Below are 26,331 nucleotides of genomic sequence, written 5' to 3'. Positions count from 1 at the left end.
AAGATTTTGGGGCGTAGGACAGTCGGTAGCGTAGTGCCATCGACGTGGATGTTCAAAGTGGTCGACATTTGGGACGTCCATGTTGTAAATAAGGTCGCGGAAGATTTAGTCGGTGATAATGCCAGGTTTCGCGAGACGAAAAAACTGCAGAGATCAGGGAGGTAGCCGTATATTTTATTGCATAGCGCATCGATCTTTGGGCCTGGGCCTGGGCCTGTGGCCATTATTGTGCAGTCATCGGCGTAGGAAACGATTGTGACTCCTTCCGGTGGTGAAGGTAGCTTAGATATGTAGAAATTAAACAAAAGTGGGGATATGACACCACCCTGTGGCACCCCTTGTTTAATTCTCCTTGGTTTTGATGTTTCGTTTCTAAATTGCACCGATGCCTGCCGACCACCCAGATAATTTGCGGTCCACCTTTTAAGACATGGGGGAAGGGTAGACCCTTCCAGGTCTTGCAGTAACGAGCCATGGTTGACCGTATCAAAAGCTTTTGATAGGTCTAGCGCTACGAATGCTGTTCTATGGTGGGGGTATTGATTTAAACCGCAATTTATCTGGGTGCTAATGGCATTTAGCGCGGTGGTAGTTTTCTGAAGCCATGCTGATGAGGGGCTAGCTGCAAATTTGCTTGGAAATAAGGGAGCAAAATGGCTTCAAGCGTCTTTGCCATAGGAGAGATATCGGACGATACGACTCACCTATGTTAGCTGGTTCCCAGGCTTTAGTAGCGGGACCACCTTGGCCATTTTCCATTTCCCGGGTATGACAAAGGTGGAAAGATACAGGTTGAAGACATGGCCTAAATATTTGAAACCCTCTTTCCCTAGGCTTTTAAGCATCGGCATGGCTATGCCGTCTGGGCCCACTGTTTTGGATGGTTTAGCGCTACCAATGGCGTCCTCAACCTCTTTAGCGGTGATGGTGATTGGTGACGCGCTTAATTTGTGTTTATGTGCGTGTCTATTGGCTCTCCGTCTATCTTTGTCGACCGTAGGATGCATTATATATTGTCGGCAGAAAGAGCTCGCGCATTTTTTCGCATCCGACAGCACTTTGTCGCCAAAGGCGATGGAAACTTTGTCTTTGTGCTTAGTCGGATTCGATAGGGACTTTACGGTGGACCAAAGTTTACCCACACCGGTAGAGAGGTTACAACCTCTTAGGTGCTCCTCCCATTTCGCCCGCTTGTGTTCGTCCACATGCAATCTGATGCGTTGGTTTATATCCCTTATTTGGGGGTCGCCTGGATCAAGCTGTCTTATAAGGTCACGTTCTCTCGCTAAGTTTGCGGCCTCCGCCGGGAAGTGGGGCCGGATTTCGGGAATTCTCCCGGCGGGAATGAAACGTGTCGAGGCGGCTTCAAGGCCTTACGGAAGGCACGCTCCCCTTGGCGGGCATCAGTCGGGATAGGGAGGCCAGCAAAGCGGTTGTCTGTAAAAGATTTATATTCTTCCCACTTTCCTTTTTTGAAGTTTATGAAAGTGCGTTTTTCGGTGACGATGAAGTCGGCGGTACGCTCGAGCGAAATAAGTATGTTACCATCGGCTGCCAGTTGACGCAGTTTACGAGTTCTGCGCTCACGATTGATATGTGGCTAGCTGTGACAGCTTCCTACCATACGTGTGGGGGCGTCTCCGTTTATTGTGCAGAACGTCGTTTCTTCTATTTGATCCGCCAACATCTCACCCCTACTGTCCGCCCGCAAGTTTGAATGCCATAGATCATGATGGGCATTGAAATCGCCTAAGATAATGCGATTGTTGCCAGTGAGTAAGGCCCTGATATTAGGGCGATATCCACTGGGGCAACAGGTGGCAGGAGGGATGTAGATGTTGATGATTTCTAGGTTTTGCATCGCCTGACCGGACAGATAGGCCTTGACGTTCTAAGACATTGTCCCTGCGGTCGATGCCAGGATCAAATATATAATATTGCACAGAGTGGTGTATGATAAATGCGAGGCCGCCTCCATTTCCGCTATCGCGGTCTTTCCTGTGGACATTATACCCAGAGCAGGCCTGCAATGCATATCTTGCTGTGAGTTTAGTCTCTTGAATCTCAGCAATGCGGATGTTGTGCCGCTTCATGAAATCGACTATCTCCGTAATCTTCCCAGTTAGTCCATTACAGTTTAACTGCAGAATTCTGAAGTGCATAAGGGGAGACGCCGCCACCCTGGGGGTAAGTGACGGGTGACTACGCCTGGGTTGTGGAAGGCCAGGACGCAATTGCTGTTGTGGCCCTGGGACTGGGCGTCCTTGGGCAAGCATTGGGGTACCCGGATGATTTGGGTTTGCGACCTGGCAACATGGCGCGATGAAACCCGTCGGGGGGTTGCCGTCGCGGAGACCAGAACATCTAGGAAAGTGGCACCACGCAAGGCAGGAGCTGCATTGGGCGGATGTCGCAAACCTATATATTCTGTGCTGGCAGACGGTGCAAACGGAGGTAGGGACTAAGAGTCTGTTTCCCTGACCTGCACAATTGCACCAACCATCTCTTTATTTGTAATGTGGAACCAACGCCTCTAAAACCCCTTTCCTTATGGTCCACCACTGTTGAAACAGCAAGTTTCCTTGGACTCCTGTTAGAGGATATTGATGACAATTTGTGATCGGTCGCGGCTGTTAGGTGGGGCGAAGCACTGCTACAACAACAACATCCGGGTACCCCAATGCTTGCCCAAGGACGCCCAGTCCCAGGGCCACGACAGCAATTGCGTCCTAGCCTTCCTCAACCCAGGCGTAGTCACCCGTCACTTACCCCAAGAGTGGCGACGTCTCCCCCTATGCACTTCAGAATTCTGCAGTTAAACTGTAATGGACTAGCTGGGAAGATTACGGAGATAGTCGATTTCATGAAGCGGCATAACATCCGCATTGCTGCGATTCAAGAGACTAAACTCACAGCGAGATCTGCATTGCAGACCTGCTCTGGGTATAATGTCCACAGAAAAGATCGTGAGAGCGGAAATGGAGGCGGCCTCGCGTTTATCATACACCACTCTGTGCAATATTATATATTTGATCCTGGCATCGACCGCAGGGACAATGTCTTAGAACCTCAAGGCCTATCTGTCCGGTCAGGCGATGCAAACCTAGAAATCATCAACATCAACATCCCTCCTGCCACCTGTTGCCCCAGTGGATACCGTCCTAATATCAGCGCCTTACTCACTGGTAACAATCGCATTATCTTAGGCGATTTCAATGCCCATCAAGATCTATGGCATTCAAATTTGCGGGCGGACAGTAGGGGTGAGATGTTGGCGGATCAAATAGAAGAAACGACGTTCTGCACAATAAACGGAGACGCCCCCACACGTATGGTAAGAAGCTGTTACAGCTCGCCAGATAACATTGGCATCCGACCACCTGCCTATACTTATTTCGCTCGAGCGTACCGCCGACTTCATCGTCACAGAAAAACGCACTTTCATAAACTTCAAAAAAGGAGAGTGGGACGAATATAAATCTTTTACAGTCAACCTCTTTGCTACCCTCCCTATCCCGACTGATGCCCGCCAAGGGGAGCGTGCCTTCCGCAAGGTCATTGAAAGAGAGAACGTGACCTTATAAGACAGATTTGTCCAGGCGATCCCCAAATAAGGGATATAAACCAACGCATCAGATTGCTTGTGGATTACACAAGCGGGCGAAATGGGAGGAGCACCTAAGAGGTTGTAACCTCTCTACCGGTGTGGGTAAACTTTGGTCCACCGTAAAGTCCCTATCGAATCCGGCTAAGCATAAAGACAACGTTTCCATCGCCTTTGGCGATAAAGTGCTATTGGATGTGAAAAAATGCGCGAGCGCTTTCTGCCGACAATATATAATGCATTCTACGGTCGACAAAGATAGACGGACGGTCAACAGACACGCACATAAACACAAATTAAGCGCGTCACCAATCACCATCACCGCTAAAGAGGTTGAGGACGCCATTGGTCACGCTAAACTATCCAAAGCAGTGGGCCCAGGCGCCATAGCCATGCCGATGCTTAAAAGCCTAGGGAAAAAGGGCTTCAAATATTTAGCGCATGTCTTCAACCTGTCTCTTTCCACCTTTGTCATACCCGAAAAATGGAAAATGGCCAAGGTGGTGCCGATACTAAAGCCTGGGAAACCAGCTAACATAGGAGAGTCGTATCGTCCGACATCTCTCCTATCGCCAGTAGCAAATGCGCTTGAAGCCAATTTGGTCCCCTATTTCCAAGCAAATTTGCAGCTAGCCTGTCATCAGCATGGCTTCAGAAAACTCCATAGCACTACCACCGCGCTAAATGCCATTAGCACTCAAATCAAAACCCCCACCATAGAACAGTACTCGTAGCGCTAGACCTATCAAAAGCTTTTGATGCGGTCAACCATGGCTCGTTACTGCAAGACCTGGAAGGGTCTACCCTTCCCCCATGTCTTAAAAGGTGGACCACAAATTATCTGGGTGGTCGGCAGTCATCGGTGCAATTTAGAGCGAAACATCAAAACCAAGAAGAATTAAACAAAGGGTGCCACAGGTTGGTGTCCTGTCCCCACTTTTGTTTAATTTCTACATATCTAAGCTACCTTCACCACCGGAAGGAGTCACAATCGTTTCCTACGCCGATGACTGCACAATAATGGCCACAGGCCCAGGCCCACAGATCGATGAGCCATGCAATAGAATAACCGGCTACCTCCCTGATCTCTGCAGTTTTTTCGCCTGTTGTTGTTGTAGCGATTAGGTTACTCCCCGAAGGCTTTGGGGAGTGTTATCGATGTGATGGTCCTTTGTCGGATACAGATCCGATACGCTCCGGTAACACAGCACCATTAAGGTGCTGGCCCGACCATCTCGGGAACGATTTATATGGCCACATTGAACCTTCAGGCCATCCCTCCCTCCCCACCCCCAAGTTCCATGAGGAGCTTGGGGTCGCCAGAGCCTCGTCTGTTAGTGAAACGGGATTCGCCGCTCGAAGGTGAGGTTGACAATTGGGTTGGAGAAGCTATATATCGCGCTACACAACCCCTTGAATCCCAGTTTTTTCGCCTCGCAAAAAGTGGCATTTTCACCGACTAAATCTTCCGCGACCTTATGTTTGTGCTCGCTTCCAATGGGCAACTAAAAATATTGTATATCCAAATGTTTTGGATTGACATTAATAATTTTGAAATACAATGCATTCATTTCATAAAAAAAAATGTATAATCTTTCATTTCTTTTTTTGGTTGGTTGCTACGAAGTGCAACGGGTCCGCTAGTTCTATATAAAATTTCTTTCCACTTTTGAGTTTCAGTGATTAGCCGTTCATTGATAAGTGTATCAATTGTAGCCTCCTTTTGAATTGTAAAGATCGCCAATGAATATAACATTTAACGTGATTTTGAGTATTTTTGGGTGATGGCAGTTTTATCGTATAGCTTCTTCCATACCTGGAATTTCGAATATCCGCATAACAAATTTTAGGTCGATTTAAAGTATTGGTGCTTGATAGACGACATGGTAGGCAATAAAAAGCATTGCTACTGGCACTCCACACTAACCAATCACGCTCCACTCTCTCTCCATTTGGCACGATTCTGTTTACCGAGGTAGGAAATGTCTCGTCACGACAATCACGTGAAAAAATAACGGGACACTTTTGATGACCTCGACGAATTATTTCGTTGACTTCTTCAGATCGAAAAACTCATTATTCACGGTACCCATATCGAAGTCGTTTAAATAATCCGGACTTTGATACAGAGTTGGCGGTACTGTTGGAAGCCTTTTTGAAGATGAACCTTCATCAGTGTCACCACGAAAACTTTACGATTTCGGACTCATATAAACATACATTTTTGTTTGATGTTTTTATTTTCTCCTCAGGCCCAGGCAAAAAATCATTACCAATATTCGTTGCTTTTGAAATTCGGCTTAAAATTTGCACATGGAACAACTAAAAACTCTCCTGAATTAAAAAAATTTCTTAGTACCTCTAAATAGCGGGCCCCCTGAGAAACCACGGGCCCGGGGGGAATCCCCATTCGATCCTTCCCCCGACGGGCCTGGTCATAGAAAATGTATGTACTGCATGCGATGTGTCCCACATGACACCAACAATATTTTAAATTGTGATATGGAACTTACGCCTATTACACCAACTTTCATGACAATTTGTGAGTGGTCGCACCTATTGAATGGGGCACAGCACTGTTAACACAACATTACCATTGCAATCCAAACTTCTGCATCCAGGCCAAGTAATGAACTACACAACATAAAAAAACAAGCTTTCACTAATAAGTTGAACTTTGTACTTGCTTGTGCATAACAGTGAATTATACAATTGCAAGATTTGTAGTACAGCTTATTAGGCCTGGTTACATTCACATTTTCATAATCATTAGACTTGCGTTAACAATTTTGTTATCACAAAATCTATATATTTTTAAATCTTACATTTTAAAAAAATCATATAAATTGCAATTCTTACTTGTGTTCCTTTACCGGACCCTGGTGGTCCCATTAAAATAGCATTTATCCCAATACTTGGTTCATACCGTGAACTTGGAGCTGCGAAGTTCGGAGCCATCTTCAAAAGCAATTTATTATTCTCCTTAGGTGAAAGACTACGTTAATATAGCTACCAGCACCGGCCAATTTAGAATGGAAACGAGTAAACGAACCAATTGGAAAAGACATGTCCGTTGGTTGGCCCAAAAAGAAATGTGTGAAGTTTCCAGGTAAGAACAGGGTGATCCAATCATTATAAAATTTTCTACTTAGAAATACTTCATGGTGCAAAAGCCCCGTCACAATGGCAGGTTTTGATATAGAAGGATTTAACTCTATCTTAAGGATTATGAGTAGATTGCACATATTAAGGAGCGAATTAATGGTGGGGTTGGATTTTATATAAGGTGCCACGATTTTCAAACTTTTGTTGATTAATAGGGGTAGATGGTTTCCTAAAAATTACCAGAATGGAATCCGCAGCTCTAGGAAACTCTTAGTTTATGAAATATAAGCTTTTTAATTTCCAAATTTAGTAAAATTTCAACTTAAGTCCTGCACTTAAAATTCGGGTCGCACATGTCGTTAGCGGTATCAAAAGACGCGTATTTGCGTCAAGAATCCGAAGGCAGAAACTATATTTTTTATCTCGTTTAAAAGTTATTCGCGGAAAACCCGTCGGTACTATTGTCGCTTTTTTCGTTGTTGCAATTAAACAAACGAAAACAAATGAAGGTGGTGAATAGTGTTGCCATCTCCACAAGAATATCTTTTTATCTTGGTAGAACATTATAAGGTGGTAGCACGTCGACATAAATGCAAACAAACATACACTATCAATGTATTTTGTTTTTGTAAAACACTTTTAATAATTTGTAGTCTAATATTATTTGGGGTGCTGCGCAGAAGGGTGTACTACGCAGAAGGACATCACCGTGGCGGTAGCCACGGTTATACCACACACCCGGAGTTGGTATGGCGTAGCACACGGTTATTTTTTATAATGCAGAAAGGTGTTCTACGCAGAATTACCGTTGGAATCAGCATAAAAATCTCTATAAAGTCCGATTTTTTATTTATTTTTTTTTTTTACAAATGTATGTATTCTGCACTTGTTCCAATTAAATACGTTAATTTCAAATTATTCAGAGAATTACAAAACAAAATATATTGATAGTGTATGTTTGTTTGCATTTATGTCCAGGTGCCACCACTTTATAATGTTCTACCAAGATAAAAAGATATTGTTGCGGAGCTGGCAACACTATTCACCACCTTCATTTGTTTTGGTTTGTTTAATTGCAACAACGAAAAAAGCGACAATAGTACCGACGTGTTTTCCGCGAATAACTTTTAAACGAGATAAAAAAATATAGTTTCTGCTTTCGGATTCTGTTTAATCTTGACGCAAATACGCGTCTTTTGATACCGCTATCGACATGTGCGACCGGAATTTTAAGTGCAGGACTTAATTTGAAATTTTACTAAATTTGGAAATTAAAAAGCTTATATTTCATAAACTAAGAGCTTCCTAGAGTTGCGGATGATAATTTTGTGATTTTTAGGACCCCCCACCCCTCAAAAAAAAAAGTTGTGAAATCGTGGCACCTTATTCAAAATATTTCCCGCTTTTTAATTTCCAAATTTAGTAAAATTTCAACTTAAGTCCTGCACCTAAAATTCGGGTCGCACATGTCGATGGCGGCATCAAAAGACGCGTATTTGCGTCAAGATTCAGAATCCGAAAGCGGAAACTATATTTTTTATCTCGTTTAAAAGTTACTCGCGGAAAACCCGTCGATACTATTGTCTCTTTTTTCGTTGTTGCAATTAAACAAAGGAAAACAAATGAAGGTGGGGAATAGTGTTGCCAGCTCCACAACAATAACTTTTTATATAAGCTGGTGGCACATCGACATAAATGCAAGCAAACATACCATATCAATTTATTTTAATTTTGTAAAACTCTTTGACGGGTTTGTTTGGAGGTGAGTTTTTATGTTAGTTTTCTTGTTGCCGGTGTCGGATCGGTTAAGGGTAATTTTTTTAAAGGTGTTCTACGCAGAATTACTGTGCATGGCGTAGCCGGTGTTGGATCTGCTAAGGGTTGTTTTTTTAAAGTGCGGCCGAAGGCCGCCTACGCAGAAGGACATCAACGTGGCGGTAGCCACGGTTATACCACACACCCGGACTTGGCATGGCGTAGCCCAGGGTTATTTTTTATAAGCGCGGCCGAAGGCCGCCTATGCAAAAATGTGTTCTACGCTGAACTACTGTCCATGGCCACGAAAAAAGAGCTTTTTCAAATTTTTGGTAAATAAAGACTAAAAAATTTAAGGATATATATACATCGGATAAAATGTATTTTTATAAGTTATTTTTAGATTTTTTAATTTTTGAAATCCATCCACTAGTTTCGGAGATATTTTGATTTGAAAAATTCATAATTTCGCCATTTTACATGGAATTACCCCCAAACCTTTCATTTGCACCAAAATAGAGATATACCGTTGGAATCAGCATACAAATCTCTTATAAAGTCCGATTTGTTATTTTTTTTTACAATTGTATGTATTCTGCACTTAAGCCCCTTTTTCTAAATTCTTATCATACAAAATTTTAATATTTACTTAAAAATCTCGCGTTCCGGTAAATTAAATACATTAATTTCTAATTATTCAGAGAATTGCAAAAACAAAATACATTGATAGTGTATGTTTGTTTGCATTTATGTCGACGTGCCACCACCTTATAATGTTCTACCAAGATAAAAAGATATTGTTGCGGAGCTGGCAACACTATTCACCACCTTCATTTGTTTTCGTTTGTTTAATTGCAACAACGAAAAAAGCGACAATAGTATCGACGGGGTTTCCGCAAATAACCCTTAAACGAGATAAAAAATATAGTTTCTGCTTTCGGATTCTGAATCTTGACGCAAATACGCGTCTTTTGATATCGCTATCGACATGTGCGACCCGAATTTTAAGTGCAGGACTTAAGTTGAAATTTTACTAAATTTGGAAATTAAAAAGCTTATATTTCATAAACTAAGTGTTTCCTAGAGTTGCGGACGATAATTTTGTGATTTTTAGGACCCCCTCCACCCCTCGAAAAAAAAGTTGGAAAATCGAGGCACCTTATTCAAAATATTCCCCTAATGGTGACTTATAACCATAAAGCCATAACCATTGTGAATGATGACAAAGTGTGATCTCTTCTGCATAAACGTCAAAATTCCAAAGTGATCGGATCACCTGATTCGTATTTGACTATCGCTGTCTCATTCTGTATCTCTTTCTATCACCCGCTGAAGATAGGCGCCGCCATATTGAACAACCTGTCAAAACGCTGAAAAGTAGCCATATTGAACAGCCTGTCAGGCAGTTGACAGATAAGAGATCACACTTGGTCATCATTCACAATGGCCATTACCAGATAAAACAGCTGATCTCACCTACCTTATGGAAATCAATGTAATCGAGTTAGCGTTATGGTATGGCACCATTAATTGATTACATTGATTTACATAAGGTAGGTTCGATAAGCTGTTTTATCTGGTTATGGCTTTATGGTTATAAGTCACCATTACCCTACAAGACAGGTACCCGTTACCTAATCGATTACTTAATCGTTACCAATAACTTGGTCACCAATTATCGTCTTAATGACTTTTACATTGCTGTCGGGAAAAAGGTAACTCATGCGCTCTCTCAAAATAGTGTACGTGTGACTCGCTTTCTCGCTCTTACCTATTGTGTTTTCGACATTCCTTCTCGCTCGATGTTATTTACATTTTCAAGTTACTTCATTAGGTATGTTTTCGTTATCGCTAACCAAAACATATGCAACAACAACAACACGGGTAACTGGCCTATCGGTTACCCGTATCGGTTACCTTCTGTCAAATCGCTTTTTCTATGAATGAAACGCGTCCTTTATGTTCAGATATTATTTAATTATAAATTATTCATATATACAATGTTTTTTTACAAATTAAATTATTCCCTTATTACTCTAGTGAACTTTACATATATGAATTTTTATATTTATAAACTATATAAATACATTAACGTCTATTCATAGTCGTTCCCTTTCCGAAACCTTGTTTTGAAGTTCCCTACAAGACAGGTACCCGTTCCCTAATCGATTACTTAATCGTCACTAATAACTTGTTCACCAATTATCGTCTTAATGACTTTTACATTGCTGTCGTGAAAAAGGTAACGCATGCGCTCTCTCAAAATAGTGTACGTGTGACTCGCTTTCTCGCTCTTACCTATTGTGTTTTCGACATTCCTTCTCGCTCGATGTTATTTACATTTTTAAGTTACTTCATCACTTATGTTTTCGTTATCGCTAACCAAAACATATGCAACAACAACAACACGGGTAACTGTCATATCGGTTACCCGTATCGGTTACCTTCTGTCAAATCGCTTTTTCTATGAATGAAACGCGTCCTTTATGTTCAGATAATATTTAATTATAAATTATTCATATATACAATGTTTTTTTACAATTTAAATTATTGCCTTATTACTCTAGCGAACTTTACATATGTGAATTTTTATATTTATAAACAATATAAATACATTAACGTCTATTCTTATTTTTCCTGCGCTGGTAGTGTTGCTCATCAGTTTGCAGTCATATTAGTTTGGTAGGTATAGTAACATCAGAGGTAGGGAAATTAGGAAGCATGTCAGGAGTATCACCAGAATCCAAAGAAGCATGGTGATTCATTTCGTCACCTCCGTTTTCTTCCATATCCGGATTCATTCCATACTAGTCATTATAAATAGCTTGTAGATGCCACATAGGTGTAACCATACCCTCAAGATATTTCCGTTCAAATCTTGTGCTGTACACGTAAACTTGTATTTGTTCTAAATTATTCACCACATTCTAAACATAGAAAAGATGTATTAAGTGTTTGCGTAAATACCATTGTGATTACAATATGGACAAACATTCAATTCTAAACTTTTCGTTGTTACATCAATTGTTTCAGCGTGTTGTACACGTAAATGAAAATTCATACTTGAATGTATTTTCGTCTTCCAATCGCATAATTTACATTTTAAATAATGACTATTAGGCATATGAGAAATCTCATGGTCCAATAATTTGTTGAAGCTTGGTGTAGCTGCTTGAATATCACAAAATTGACATTTTGCACCACGTTCCTTATATTTAAATTGTAAATGTTCTGGTTTCTCTACACGATGCATAAAGTTTATATGCTTTTTCCAACAATGTGCTGAATTTAATTGAAATACATACATTGGGCATTGTCTCATGATAAATTTTCCATAAATATACTGAGCCTCTTTATGTAGGCTCTTTTCTTAACATCTAATTCTGGTCGTACCGGATATGACAGTTTTGCTTCAGGTTATAATCCACACTCATACTATTTTCAGATTCTGTTTCATAATTTTCAACATTGGACTTTGCATCAACATCATTATCATCATCGTCATTTTTTGATAACTCTGTTTTAAGCTTCATATTTATCAAAGGTTCATCTTCCTTTGTATTAGAATTAGAAACATTGTCATCTTCGGTTAAGTTTTTATCACGTTTAGCTTTTTTCCTAGGTTTAAATTCTTTACTATCCGTACTAGAATTAATACCATCATCAACATTTTTCGTGGTCTGTTTGAGTTTTTAAATTTGCCAATGGTTCGCCTTTATCAGTATTAGAATCAGAATGGCCTTGGCCATCTTCACCGTGTTGCAAAGTAGGCGACACATGTTGGTGTTGATGCTTGCGCATAGTGCGGATATGTTGGTGGTTCACTAGTCATTAATTGTTTAGAAGTTTCAACTTGTTGCGTTTGTTGTTGTTGTTGCTGGCTGATGATGTGGTGTTAACGTTTGTTGTACAATTTATTCGGGTGATTGCACATATTGTTGGCGTGTTGTAGTGCTGGAAAACCTTCCGATATTGAAAGTCCTTGATTAGTGTAATCCCCACGTAGTGAACTACTCCTGTGACCGCGTCCGCGGTAACTATTACATCTGAAGGCGCTTAAGTTACAGGCATAGCTGACATCGCTTATATAACAGGTTGACTCTAAAGTAAAAACCAAAACAAAATATTAGAATCAGTGTTTATGAATAACATATTTAAAATAAGCTCTTACAACAACGTGATCGGTGGCTACATCCCCGTGCAAGTAGTGTGGTGTTCCTCCTTGTATAAACGTAGATACTGGATGTGCTCAACCGTGCAGTTTTCTTCTAATTTGAGCAAATGTATGTTCTTACAGCCACAGCTGGAATACTTGGGATATTTCTATCCTCACATCGTCAAAATCAAATTACCTAGAATGAAAAAGAAACTCATATCAGTAAGAATAGATTAAAAGTTTTTAATATAAGCCGAAAAGTGTTCCATAAATAGGGCTCCACACATAGCTCTTTTCCAAAGGCACAAGAGAAATTTCAGATAACTAGAATCAGGACCTGGTAAAGTAACTTCAAAGGCGATTTAGTCGCCAGTACTTCGTATGCGCATTTCTCTACGCTCCCTTTCGGCATGCATCATCAATTTCGTCATTACTATAAAGGCCATCTTGCTCACAGCAATCCAACAATCTATTTGTCCGCAAATTCGTGGAACTAAATTCCTAATGGAAGGTTCCTCTCCAAAAACTCTGTTTACAGACAGTCTCTCGCCGTGAAAACGAGGGCAGTGAAATATTACATGTTCTGCGCTTTCCAATTCGGACGGACAGCTTGGACAGAAAGGATCCTCCTCTATCCCACGCTTATGTATATATTCCTTCAAGCCACCGTGCCCGCTCAATATCTGTGTGAGATGGTAATTTAGTTTGCCGTGTTTTCGCTCGTACCATTCCGCTATATTCCGGACTAGCATGAAGGTTCAGCGCTCTTTTCTCGAATCTTCCCGCCATTCTTGCCACCTAACTATTGTTCGTGACCTTGCGCTTTTCTTAGCATCTTCAGATGGTCGGCTGAATCCAATGCCATACAGATCGGCCATTTCACGTGAGAGTAGATCTACTGGGATTTTCCTGGATAAAACAGGGATCGCGTCGTCGGAACAGCACATGCTATTCGTATAGCAGTAATGCGGTAGGCTGCTAGTATATCTTTTTGGTGGACCATTTTAGATCTGTGCCATACTGGTGCTGCATATAATATTATAGAGCTGGTTACGTTGGATAATGGCTGACGGGTAGCTTCGCTTGGGCCGCCGATGTTGGGCATTATTCGCGTTAGGGTTCCTACTCCTAGATATTTCAAGGAGGGCTTTGAATTTATTTGAAAATCTCCTATGGTTAGGACCAACTCATCCACAGTCCGCTTTGAGCTCATCAGAACCACTTCTGTCTTATTGCTAGCCATCTCCAGCCCCGTGTTCAACCATTCGTTTATTCTTCCCACGGCGCCATTACATAATGCTTTGAGCAGATCAAGTTTCTTGGCGACTGCTACTACGGCAATATCATCTGCATAGCCGACAATTTCCGTGCCTACGGGAAGGTCGATTTGTAGCACCCCGCCATACACCGCATTCCAAAGAGTTGGACCTAGAACAGATCCCTGTCTAATCTATCTATCTATCAAATTATTCGGAGCAGGTACGGAACTTGTCTTGGGACACCCAAAGTGCACTCACGCTTCTCATGGCTCCAGCGGGTTAGCGGCTTCCTAGAACTTAAGCCACTTGCTGCTTCTAGATCTGACATCTGTCAGCTGGAGTCTTAGCCCGGCAAGCGCAGGGCACGAGCACAGAATGAAATCGATCGTTTCCTCCTCCAACTCGCACTTCCTACATCTGCTATCACTGACCAAGCCTAATTTAAAGGCATGTGACGCCAGAAGGCAGTGTCCAGTAAGAATACCCGTCATGAGTCTAGTCTACAGTTTAATGATAATAAAAATATAAGAATCAGTGTTTATGAATAACATATTTTAATTAATCTCTTACAACAACCTGATCGGTGGCTACATCGCCATGTAGGTAGTGTGGTGTTCCACCTTGTATAAACGTAGGTACTGTATGTGCTCAACCGTGCAAATTGACATTAGCAGTAACATTATTTACATAAACATAGCTTGGTATTTGTGCAGGCCTCAATATAGCATACATTGGTCCAGTTCGGTGTGCACCAGCCACTGGTACAAACACTTTTGAATGCATAGCTTTCATATAGGATGGATGTCCAGCAGTGCTCCGGTTGTGCCAATATGTAATGGGCTGCTCCGTCTCTTGGTACGGCTGTATAGGTATAGGCGGGTGCAATGTATTACTAGGCTCAAGATCGGAAGGTACATAGATGGCTCGAAGACGCCAGAGGGGATTGGAGCCAGAGTTTTCGGACCCAGAACCAAAATATCAGTAACTCTAAAAGCACATCCGAGCATTTTCGAGCGGAAGTATTCGCCATAAGTTAGTGCGCTAAGCTGAACCTTCAGCGCTGATACCCCAATGAAACAATTGCCATACTCAGTCAGGCAGTCAGGTTCCACTAAAGGCACTTGCGGCGTTCGAAATAAAGTCAGCACTTGTCCTTTAGTGCGTAGAAAAGCTGAATCAATTAGGAGCACACAACGTAGTACTGTTGGCGTGGGTCCTAGGCCACAGGGGAGTGGAAGGCAATGAGCAGGCGGACTCCATGTTTAATTTGTTGCGTCTCTCCCACAAATTGTCAACCCCCAGCAGATCCTTGCAGCGGATCTGCGCCATACTCTCCTCTTCCGGGAAGGTATCGACCCCAATCCGGGTCCTTCTCCTGACCCCAGTACTGAGAAATGGGTTTGCTGCGTTTGCCGGAAAAGAATCTTTTTAGGACGGTCATATATATAAGGGCCTGAAATATTTCAATGAACTTCCTAATCACATAAAAAGTAGTAATAACTTCAATACTTTTAAAAAAAGTTTATTGGAGCATTGTAAAGCCCTTCCAATAAGATAGTTTTTTTTTCTTTTATTTTTTTACATGATATACCGATACTGGAGCGCGAAAAGGGAATGGTAATAATGGTAGCAGCAAAATACAATGCATCCGGCCCTAAGGGAAAGAAAATCGGTAGCCACCTGTAACTCCAGACAGTTCCAACAACTAATTTCGCTGGAATTCGGTATTTCCAGCTGGTATTTACTGTTGCTGATCGGAATCATTCGCATTCCGACAGCATAAATATAACAATAAAATTATATATTGTGTAACAAAAATAACGAAAATAAGGCCAAATAAAAGTTGGAGCAAGGGGGATTGGAAACACGTCCTTTTCAACCTCCCATTATATGTTGAGCTGTGCTAATCGGAATCTTCATGCATTCCGACAGCGTCTTTACTAAACAAAGTTGAGGGGTGATTGGATACACGTTATTTTCAATTTCCAACATCCAAAGACATGTTAAGCTGCATTGATCGGAGACTAATACATTCCGAAAGCTTAAAATACACATATAATTGAAAAATATAAGTTCCAAATTTTGTTGCCTTAAGCTGGGATCACTGGAGGATTGGAAACGCGTCCTTTCCAACCTTCCTTTAATGAGTGGCTCCCAGACTCGTCCCTCTGTCACGCTAGTAAATATGCTGATCGGAATCACATGGCATTCCAACAGCATATTCAATAGAAATAAGTGATTATAACAATGAATTGTACTTAGTAGTTTATGTTTTGGGCCTAAACAGCCGTAAGAATAAATAAATTAAATTAAAAAAATAAATACTCTTGTCAGTGTTTCACGTGAAAGGGATGGTTGCATCGGACAGGTTGCTCTGGGCTAGATTCCAAAATCCAGCGTCCCCGTTACTTTTATAAATCTTTTGTGGCTCTTGTTGTTCACGGCCTCATGACATTATGAGGAAATACGGCACCTGAGAACACAGCCGTATGCAGCTAAAAAACACAAGCATGTCTTCAGTGAACTCCACAAACAGGCGTCGGACCTCTATGCCGCTGATTCCTGTACTCAAAGAACAAAAGTAGCAGAGGAGGAACGCACTCTCCCTAGGGAAACGAGAGTAGTCACTCTAGCTCAACTTCGAGCTGGATAACGTAACAGGTTAAACTCTTACCTATCCAGAATCAACCCCGACATACAAAACATTGTCCTGCTTGTAATGTGTCCCCACATGTCACCAACCATCTCTTTAACTGTATTGTGCAACCAACGCCTCTAACACTCCTCTCATTATGGCCCACCCCTGTTGAAACAGAAAGTTTCTTTGGACTCCCGTTAGAGGACATTGATGACAATTTGTGATCGGTCGCACCTATTGGATGGGGCGAAGCACTGCTACTACAACAACAGCAGGCGGACAACACGGAAAGAGAGGCAGCAACTGCATGACCCATCGATCCCGAGCCGTTCCTGCCAGTTGGCCCACAGGGGCATTTATTAGCAGAAGGGAGGGAAAAGAGAGAACACTGGCGCAATATGCCAGGCCTGAGTCAATCCAAGTTACTGTTAGGGGGTTACAGCACAACTCGATATAGGGCATTAATAGGCCTCTCAAAAAGATAACCTAAGAACCCCAACGGCTATTCTTACAAGACACTGTAGACTGAACAGTCACATGCAAAAGCTGGGTATAGTATCGAACAACACATACCGATTTTGTGATGGATCAGCAGACGGTGGACCATATCCTTCTAGATTGCGGCGCAATTTCAAGACGTAGGGCTAAGTTTATGGGCTCACCATGGCCAGAGCATTCCCACATTTAATCCCTCAAGCAAAGAACACTGCTGGGGTTCATCAAGGAAGTCGGCTAGGATGAGGTGCTGTGAAGGAGATGTGCAAGTCACTGTGCAATCCTCAATAAATGATCTATCTATCTACGTTCCGGTAACAAGCACCATTGTGGTACTAGCCCCACCATCTCGGGAACTATTGATGTGACTACATTAAACCTTCTAGGGATTGAATCTTAATAATGCCGGCAATGCGAAAGTCTGCTAAAATGCACCATTCTCCATGGAATGCTCGATATATAACTTTCCACGTTTTGAAACAGTGATGAAAAGAGCAAAATTTACAATAATTTTAACTGGCTGTGGGTAGTAAGGTGTTGATGTCCTCTCTTAACGCAATGTAATGACAACTGCGATGCAGGGAAAATGACAAAAATCTTGCAAATCTACTGATAATAATTAATTTTTCCTCCCCTTCTATGCAGTTCTATGCATACATACATATATATTTTTCTCTCCAAATGCTAATAAAAAAAATTAATTGGTTTTCACATGAACTTCGAACTCTGTCGTATTTGCATTCTTCAGTTGATTATCAACAAAAGCATGACAAATTATCACTAAAAAATTCATACATGTTGCTTATATATTTAATATGGTAGCCAATTTATTTACCCTTTCTGGTGCGATGATTCCTGGACAATCGGGCCTGACTAGACGCGATTTTTTTGCCTTAAGAGAGCGTGCTTAACGCGAACCCTATCATGTTATGGCACAACTTTGGTGATGCAAAAAATCAAAGACATTTCTGCTTCTAATGCTTCTAGGATAGCAGCAGCAGCTCCCGGTGGCACCACATAAATAACAGTTGCATGCCGATCAGTTGCCTTTTTTGCTCCGGCTACCTATTCAATTTTAATTCACTATTCATTATCTACTATTGCAATTTTTTTGTATTTGTATTTGTATTTGTATTTTAATCACTACAAATCAATATAAATTACCGAAGCAAATACTGGCAAACCAAGATGCGTAGTTCCACCCTTTTTTAGGGAAATACATCCAACCAGTTTGGTACCGTATTCCAAAGCATGTTGCTTGTAAAGTACCTTATTTTTGTAGATTTCCTCTGATTTTGGCATATTCTGAGCTGAATCGCAACCCGGCGGAGATGCTATCTATTAGAATAATATAACATTTTTTTTATTATTTAAAAATGCACATACGTATGAATAAAAATCAGAAAGTAAATAATGTTGTTGTTGTAGCGATAAGGACACTCCCCGTTATCGAGTTTGTTGGTCCTTTGCCAGATGCTGATCGGGTACGTTCCGGGAACCATTAAGGTACTAGCCCGACCATATCGGGAGCGATTTAGTTGACATAAAACCTTGTAGGCCATCCCGTCGATTCTATACAACTTAATATGGTAACGATTTAAAAGACGGTGCACCGTGGTGTGATGGTAGCGTGCTCCGCCTATCACACCGTATGCCCTGGGTTCAACTCCCGGGCAAAGCAACATCAAAATTTTAGAAATAAGATTTTTCAATTAGAAGAAAATTTTTCTAAGCGGGGTCGCCCCTCGGCAGTGTCTGGCAAACGCTCCGATTGTATTTCTGCCATGAAAAGCTCTCAGTGAAAACTCATCTGCCTTGCAGATGCCGTTCGGAGTCGGCATAAAACATGTAGGTCCCGTCCGGCCAATTTGTAGGGAAAAATCAAGAGGAGCACGACGCAAATTGGAAGAGAATCTCGGCCTTAGATCTCTTCGGAGGTTATCGCGCCTTACATTTATTTTTTTTTTTTTTTTTTTTTTACATATGTACACATTCCGACGAGCAACATTTACATACAAGGCATCGAGAGATGAGATGTCACACACAGATGAATTTACTTATACGCTTATGTGTGTGCGGGAGACTGTAAACTACAAACTCACATATGTATATCTGAGAAGCGCTAAAAAGTAGACAATTGTAAACAAGTAGAAACTATATGAGAACTATGCACACACGAATATAGTTGGTAAGTTCTGGAAGTGGAAGAGCCTAGAAGTATGCAGCGTAAACTATAAAAGCGGGGCAGGCGAGTAAGAAGTAATTCAGTTTGAGTTGAGCAATCAATCAGTTATTGATTAAGCACGCGATCTGGCGGCCAATAGTAGAGTTCAATTTGAGTTATCAATCAGTTTGGTTATTAAGCCAGCGAGTAGCAAAGTATAAGTGTCATTGTGAAGTACTTTAATAAAGGCCATTTTTACATTATTCAATATTGGAGTTATTTATTCAGCAGTTTAGTGATTCGAACTTAGCAGAGGATTGCAAATAAGAGGATTTGCAAGTAAAATTCGTTACAATTGGTGTCAGAAGAGGAATTGTTGAATAAATTCCAGAGGACAACAAGGAAATGGCAAAGTTCAGTGAATTGAAGATCCAGCAACTGAAGAAGGAGTTGGAGAGCCGTGGATTGAATACAAGCGGCGTTAAACTTGAACTTCAGGCACGGCTACGAGAGGCAATGGAAGCAGAAGGAATTGATGTGAAAGAGCATTTCTTTCATCTTGATGGTGAGGAGACAACAAAAATTGAAGAGAAAAACGAAACATCGCAGACGGTTACCAGTACAGACTTGAACATGATTTTAGCTGCAATATCTGCTCAAACATCGACAGTGTCATCTCAACTGGCAGAACAGCAAACATATATGGATTCGCAGGAGAACCGTATAACATCCAAGATGGAAGAGCAGGAGAACCGAATAACATCGAAGATTGAAGCACAGGAAACACAAATTTCTTCACAACTTGAAGAACAGAAGACGTATATGGTATCCCAACTGGAATCGCAGGAAACCCGTATAACATCACAATTGGAAGAACAGAAGACATATTTGGCATCTCAACTGGAAGCGCAAGAGGCACGTATATCTGAAATGTCGGCACAAATTTCGGAACAGGTATCATCGCAGCTCTTTGTGAAAATGGAAGAGCAGGATACAAAAATTTTACAACTCGAGGACAAAATTGATGCCGAAATAGAAGCGTTAAAAGGTCGTATGGAGCAGTTACAACTAAACCGCCCAGCTGTTTCAGCGAGTAATCCAAAGGTAAAGACACCATCCTTTGACGGTTCTGTTCCTTTTCAGGTCTTTAAGCTACAGTTTGAGAAGACCGCAGCAGTGAACCAATGGAATGCTGAATATAAAATTGCAGCTCTGTTCGTGGCACTGAAAGGGCCTGCCGCGGAAATCTTACAGACCATCCCAGAGTACGAGCGCAACCACTACGAAACATTGATGAGCGCTTTAGAGAGACGTTACGGAAGCGAGCATAGGAAACAGATATTCCAAATAGAGTTGCAAAACCGCTACCAAAAAGCAAATGAGACATTGCAGGAGTTTGCTTCAGATATTGAAAGATTCGCTCATCTTGCAAATGCAGACGCACCCGTGGAATACACTGAAAGGGTAAAAATCCAGAGCTTCATAAATGTCATACGAGATGTTGAAACGAAGCGGGCTACATATGCGAATCCAAAACTAACGTTTGCTGAAACGGTATCGCATGCACCGACTCAGGAAACAGCCTCACTTTTGAGTAAGCCAGCGTACAAAGCACGCCGTGTGGAAGTAGAAAGGCCAGAGTGGGTAGAAACAATTACAGAGTTATTAAATGTTTCAAGTGCGGCAACCCAGGTCACATTGCACGTCATTGCGATCTTGGTCCTAATAGTTCCAACAATGTGGGTGGCCATAAACGCAAAGCTAGAGGAGATGAGCAAGAGCGAGTAAGAGGCAGAGAGCTAGATCCAGCTATTGAATGCCCTGTGATATCTGTGTCGCAAATTGGTAGAAAATCGAGCAGTCTTTCCGTCAGAGGGAATGTGGATGGCAAAGAACGAGTACTGACTGTAGATACGGGCGCATCTCATTCCTTGATCCGATCTGACTTGGTCAACAGGAGAGTAAAACCGTTACCTGGAGCAAAGTTGCGTACGGCCACTGGCGAGTATAACCAAGTTCAGGGAGAAGTGATATGTGAAGTATTGATTGGGAAGGTCATGGTTCTACACAAATTCGTTGTGGCGGAGATCGTTGATGAAGTTATATTGGGAGTGGATTTCTTGGTTGACCATGACATCAAGCTCGATATGCAGAGAAGGGTGATGCATTATGAGAACCAAGATGTGCCACTTAACTTCAGTTTGGAAAAAGGGTTCAGCAGAAAGCGAGTGCTGGTGGAGGAGATTCGACAGAGATCACGAAAGTTAAGGAAAGTAGATCGAGCAAAGGTTGATGGATCGAATGTGCCAAATAAAGCGAAATTAAAAGTACCTCCGAGGAAAAGACCGGCATCAACAAACCCTAATGGACGCACTAAAATGACTGAAAGAATTTTTCAGAAAGAATGCAAGGATGGTTTCAAGCCAGCGCGCACTTTTGTTGGGAAACGTCGGAACGATACTGAGTATGTGAAGCCAATCCGTCAAGAACAAGCTCTACAAAGTAGTTCTTCATTGGCCAGGCAACAGAGTGCGAGAGAACGATCCAGAACAATGAGTAGTAAGATGGAACACAGGTACGACAGGGAAAATAATTCGGAAGGTTTCCGGAATAGAGATTTGGTACTGTTAAACAACACTCACCGGCGGAAAGGTGTTCCAGCACAATTTCGGTGCAGTTGGGAAGGCCCGTACAAAGTTGTGAAGAAGATCAGTGATACCATCTACCGCATAAAAACCACTGGGAAACCACGGATTAGAAGGGTGGTACATTTGGAGATGCTAGCGGCGTTTAGATTGGGAGATTTGTCTGATCGGGACGATCAGACTTAGGTGGAGGGCAGTGTTACGAATATTAGCAAAACTAAGGAGTGCTGCCATTTCCAGGCCGATGCTAAGCAGTGACGTGAATTCACATCAATAATTCAATCATTATGTATCTACATAAACGAATCAATAATTGCGTCTACACATATGTACACATTCCGACGAGCAACATTTACATACAAGGCTACGAGAGATGAGCTGTCACACACAGATGAATTTACTTATACGCTTATGTGTGTGCGGGAGACTGTAAACTACAAACTCATATATGTACATCTGAGAAGCGCTAAAAAGTAGACAATTGTAAACAAGTAGAAACTATATGAGAACTATACACACACGAATATAGTTGCAAGTTTCAACAGAGTTGGGATCCAATCCTCATCTATCTGGTTACCTCTAAACTCCCGGAAAACGTAACCCTGTGGGAATAGTCTCTAACCTAAAGGAATGATTTCCCCAACTGGGCCCAAGTGAACCAGTTTCTGATTACCCGATGTAAAAGTAAATTCACTACTCCTCAAACTAGGCCGCCATTTAAACCTTAACAGTCACATTCGTTCCAAAATAGATCGACAGCTCAGACTCAGTCTAACATAACAGAGCATCGAACGATGTACAAATGCTAAATGTGCAAAACCTCCTCTCATCCCTTAATAAATTGTTTAAAATTTAAGAAATTGTCTACCTCTGACCGCAGGAAGTTTGTCAAAGAAAACAATATGTGCTTCAATTGCCTCTCCCAGTCACACATGTTGAAAGATTGTCCTAGCACTCAAACCTGTAATCAATGTCGAGATCGGCACAACTTAGTACTTCATGAAGACACTTCACCCACGCCGAAGAGACAACCCTCCCGAGCGCAAATGACAACCTCCCAAACCACAACGACAAACCCCATTAACTCATCCGATAAAACCCTGGATCAAGCAGATCTTATGGATGAAGAACTTTACTGCTCGCAGAAAAGCCAAGAGTAATCGTTCTGCGCAGAAACCGATTGCAAAATAATTTTAACCAAGGCTATCGTCCCGGTAGAACATAGAGGAGAGCTCTCGTAGATCCGGGATCTGAAAAAAGCTTTATCTCCACAAGATCCCAAGAGGGGATCAGACTCCCGTATAAACCCTCTACGTCTGAAATCTCTGGCATGGGAGGGAAAACAGTTCAAACCTCCAACAAACTGTGTTCCCTGACCCTAGGTTCCGCTGACAGCAGACAAAATAAATGCGGAAGCAATAGTATTACCTCAGCTGACGAAAATGCTCCCCAACTTCCAACTCGCCAATGAACTTCAAACGAAAAGGGCGCACCTTAACCTCGCGGATTCAAATTGTCACTCTCCATCCCAAATAGACCTTGTTCTAGATAGTGACTTAATCCCCCAAATAATTAAGGAAGGCGACGAAAAGCTCTCACTCCACCTGTTAGCTCAGAACACGATATTTGGATGGATCATCAGCGGCAAGACGCCCGTCGAAGTATCCTCCTACTCTATACAAGTGTCCGAGGTAACGAATAACGACCTAAGCTCCCTACTCCAGAAGTTTTGGAAATTGGAAGAAATACCCAGCTTCAATGACAAAAGTACGGAAGATGAGTTTTGTGAAAATTATTACACAGCCACAACTACGCGCGCAGATAATGGACGTTATGTGGTCAGGCTCCCCTTTAAGCCTAGCTTCCCCGATGCGATCCCATTATCAAATTCACGCCCCTCGGCCCTCAGCCAATTTTTAGGGATGGAAAAAACTCTCCCAAGAAGAGAAAATATAAAGGAATTATATGAAATGTATTAGAAGAATACAACACCATCGATCATATGGAAGAAACGGGCTCCCATGAAAAATTCAACGAAGGCAAATGCGCCTCGTTTTATCTCTCCCATCATGCGGTTATAAAACCCGAGAAAAAAAACCCAGGTAAGGGTCGTGTTTAACGCCTCAAAAAAATCGGCATAAGGATATTATCTTAATGATGTTCTCTACACCGGTCTTACCCTCCAACCGGATCTTATGCTCCTTATTCTCAAATGGAGGACATACCAATTTGTTTTCAACGGAGACATAGAGTAAATGTACCGTCAAATTCTCATGCACGAGGACGACAGAAACTACCAGCGGATTGCCTTTCGGTCATCTCCACGCGATCCCATAAAGGACTACCGGCTTAAAACAGTCACATTTGGCGTAAACTGTGCCCCCTACCTCGCCATACGCACAGTTCACCAACTAGCCAAAGATGTGGCCCTCACTAGGGTAGGCACCTTGTCGTTGGTGTGAGGGCTTAGCCGATCTCCAAAGCGCCCGACTATGAGGCGGAGCTGTTTAGGACTGGCATCTACACTGTTTCGCCTCATAGGAGGGCGGCGGGATGTCGGTGACCAAGGACTGCCAACCCCCTAATCTAGGGTGTTATGCGGACTGTGCCTATTGGACGATTTGCAGCCAGGGGATACATTCGGCTGTATTCGAACGGAGCCTTCCCGATACCGGGCCACCTCGGGAAGTATTGATGGCCTTACCACAGTAAGGGGCGCTGCTGCGGCTGACGGTTCTTTCCCCGTATATAATACTGGACCGCTGAGCCCGTCTTGTCGGGCAGGTGGTCGTACGATCAAGATGAACAACTCATTACCAAATTGTAATAAGGAGGACGATAATAGGTGGACTGAGTCGCAATCCAAGGACGACGAATACGCACTAAGCGGTGCGTCGGACTCGGGGTGCGTGAGTAGAGCTGATTCAATGAACTCCGTGTTGGAAAAGCACACAAATGAAAACGGAGTAGAAGAGTGGAGACGGGTACGGAGCAGAGGAAGTAAAAGAGCTCTCTCGCAGTACTGTGCAGCACTAAGAATTGTCCAACGCCTGGGAGCAGTGGTCGACCCAACAAAAGTGGAGCCCGAGCGCTTGGAATGGGCCCATGAGACGGTAGAAGTAGGTCGAAGACAGTTCAAAAGGTTTGCTGCTAGAAACCCTCGGTTCTGCAACCGGTACGAGGAGGAAGAAGCGTCGAATGGCAGAATGAAGAGGCAACGTTCGGCGGAAGCCGACAAGCCTGCTTTCAAGGGGCAGAAAGGACCCAGTCCCAGAACCGCGAGGCAGGGCAGTCGAATAGACAAGACAAGTAGGCCCAAAGCTGAAAGACAGATGGGCCCCAATAGCGACGATGCAACTACCACGAAAGCTGCGAGTCAGAGGGAGGTTCAACTACGGAAGTAGGAGATAAGCCAAAGGGAGATAACGCTAAGACTCCGGCTTTCTCGGAGGTGCTAAAGGGAGTTAAAGCTAAGAGGTGCGAAAAGGAGTTAACACTAAGACTCCGGCGTTTTTTTTTTTTTTTTTTGTACTATAAAGAAAAATTGATTTCGCCGCTTAGATCTCGGATAAGGCCCTAGAAAATCGCGATATAATCGTTGAAATGGCCTTTCGGATGCAAAGGTACTCTCTATAGGCGGTCTCGACTGCTGGTTAGTGGGTTTTACTGCTTTGCAAGTGTCATAACTCTGGGCGTAGTCCCTGACGTCCTTAGCCTGCTGTGGCCAGAAGTACTTTTGCCTAAGACGGCCCATACATGACACAAAAGCCATGCGCAAATATAAAACGACGGAATTTGTGCAAATGAAAATGTTGACATACACGGCTCAAAAACAACGCGCAATATTCATTTTTAATGTAGCGCAACAAATGAAACATGTGTTTTAATTTTATAAAAAATGCACTAATTGTATAAAAAAACACTATTTATTTTCCACAGTGCTGGTAATTCACAGTATAAGTCGAAAAACTCGCACCAGAAGCGTTTATTTTCCATTGTATTTATAACTTTTATATTTTAGTTGCAAGACCAGCTCAACTCATTGCAGCACTGCGCAATATTCATTTTTCAACTAGCGCAACAAATGAAACATGTTTTCTAATTGTATAAAAAATTATTATGTATTATTGAATTTGTGTGAATTCCTGTTACAAGCTAGATATGGTCCTTACGCCTTCGATATTAACATTTTTAGGCAATAATTACTGATGTTATATTATCAGAAACCACAGGTAAACTGTGTAAGATTCACCACACACGAAGAAAAAAGCAAGTGCAATATTTGCAGGCATGCGTAAATATCAAAATCGTTTTGATTTTAGCGCAGTTCTCTGCGCAAATAGCGCAACCAGTGCACACACCGGCCAAAACCTTGTGCAAATTGGTAATTGGCACAAGGATACTTGAGCCGTGTAATTGGCGTATAACACGTTCTAAGGTTTTCTGCCACCCGCCATGGTAACTCCGGTTAGCGTCATGAGCTAATCTCAGTGCTTTCTCAGTCAACCCT

At 42.3% G+C, this 26,331-nt stretch overlaps 1 protein-coding gene and 1 long non-coding RNA gene across 3 annotated transcripts in view; both read right to left on the bottom strand.

Annotated features, from left to right (window-relative positions):
* The window catches only part of Ak2 (Adenylate kinase 2), a 165,586-nt gene extending 158,894 nt beyond the window's left edge, over window positions 1-6,692 (bottom strand). Inside the window, exon 1 of one of the 2 annotated variants that reach the window (XM_067772949.1) lies at window positions 6,464-6,692. In XM_067772949.1, coding sequence (XP_067629050.1) covers window positions 6,464-6,562 — 99 coding nt within the window. In that variant the 5' untranslated portion in view covers window positions 6,563-6,692. Of the gene's footprint in view, window positions 1-6,117; window positions 6,154-6,463 lie in introns of those variants that run through there. The other variant, XM_067772950.1, reaches the window with a different exon arrangement.
* A 4,255-nt stretch (window positions 6,693-10,947) lies between these two features.
* LOC137246594 (uncharacterized) lies at window positions 10,948-18,564 on the bottom strand. The gene is made up of 4 exons (XR_010951587.1): window positions 18,177-18,564; window positions 17,848-18,077; window positions 12,636-12,816; window positions 10,948-12,565 (listed from the first exon to the last, which is right to left on the bottom strand). It is a non-coding gene; the product is annotated as an uncharacterized lncRNA (long non-coding RNA).
* Between the last annotated feature and the right edge of the window lie 7,767 nt (window positions 18,565-26,331).

The sequence above is a fragment of the Eurosta solidaginis genome, chromosome 3, assembly GCF_040869045.1.
Source record: "Eurosta solidaginis isolate ZX-2024a chromosome 3, ASM4086904v1, whole genome shotgun sequence".
Lineage (NCBI taxonomy): Eukaryota > Metazoa > Arthropoda > Insecta > Diptera > Tephritidae > Eurosta > Eurosta solidaginis.
The sequence above is the reverse complement of the archived record's forward strand: the minus strand, read 5'-3'. Positions and strand labels throughout refer to the sequence as shown.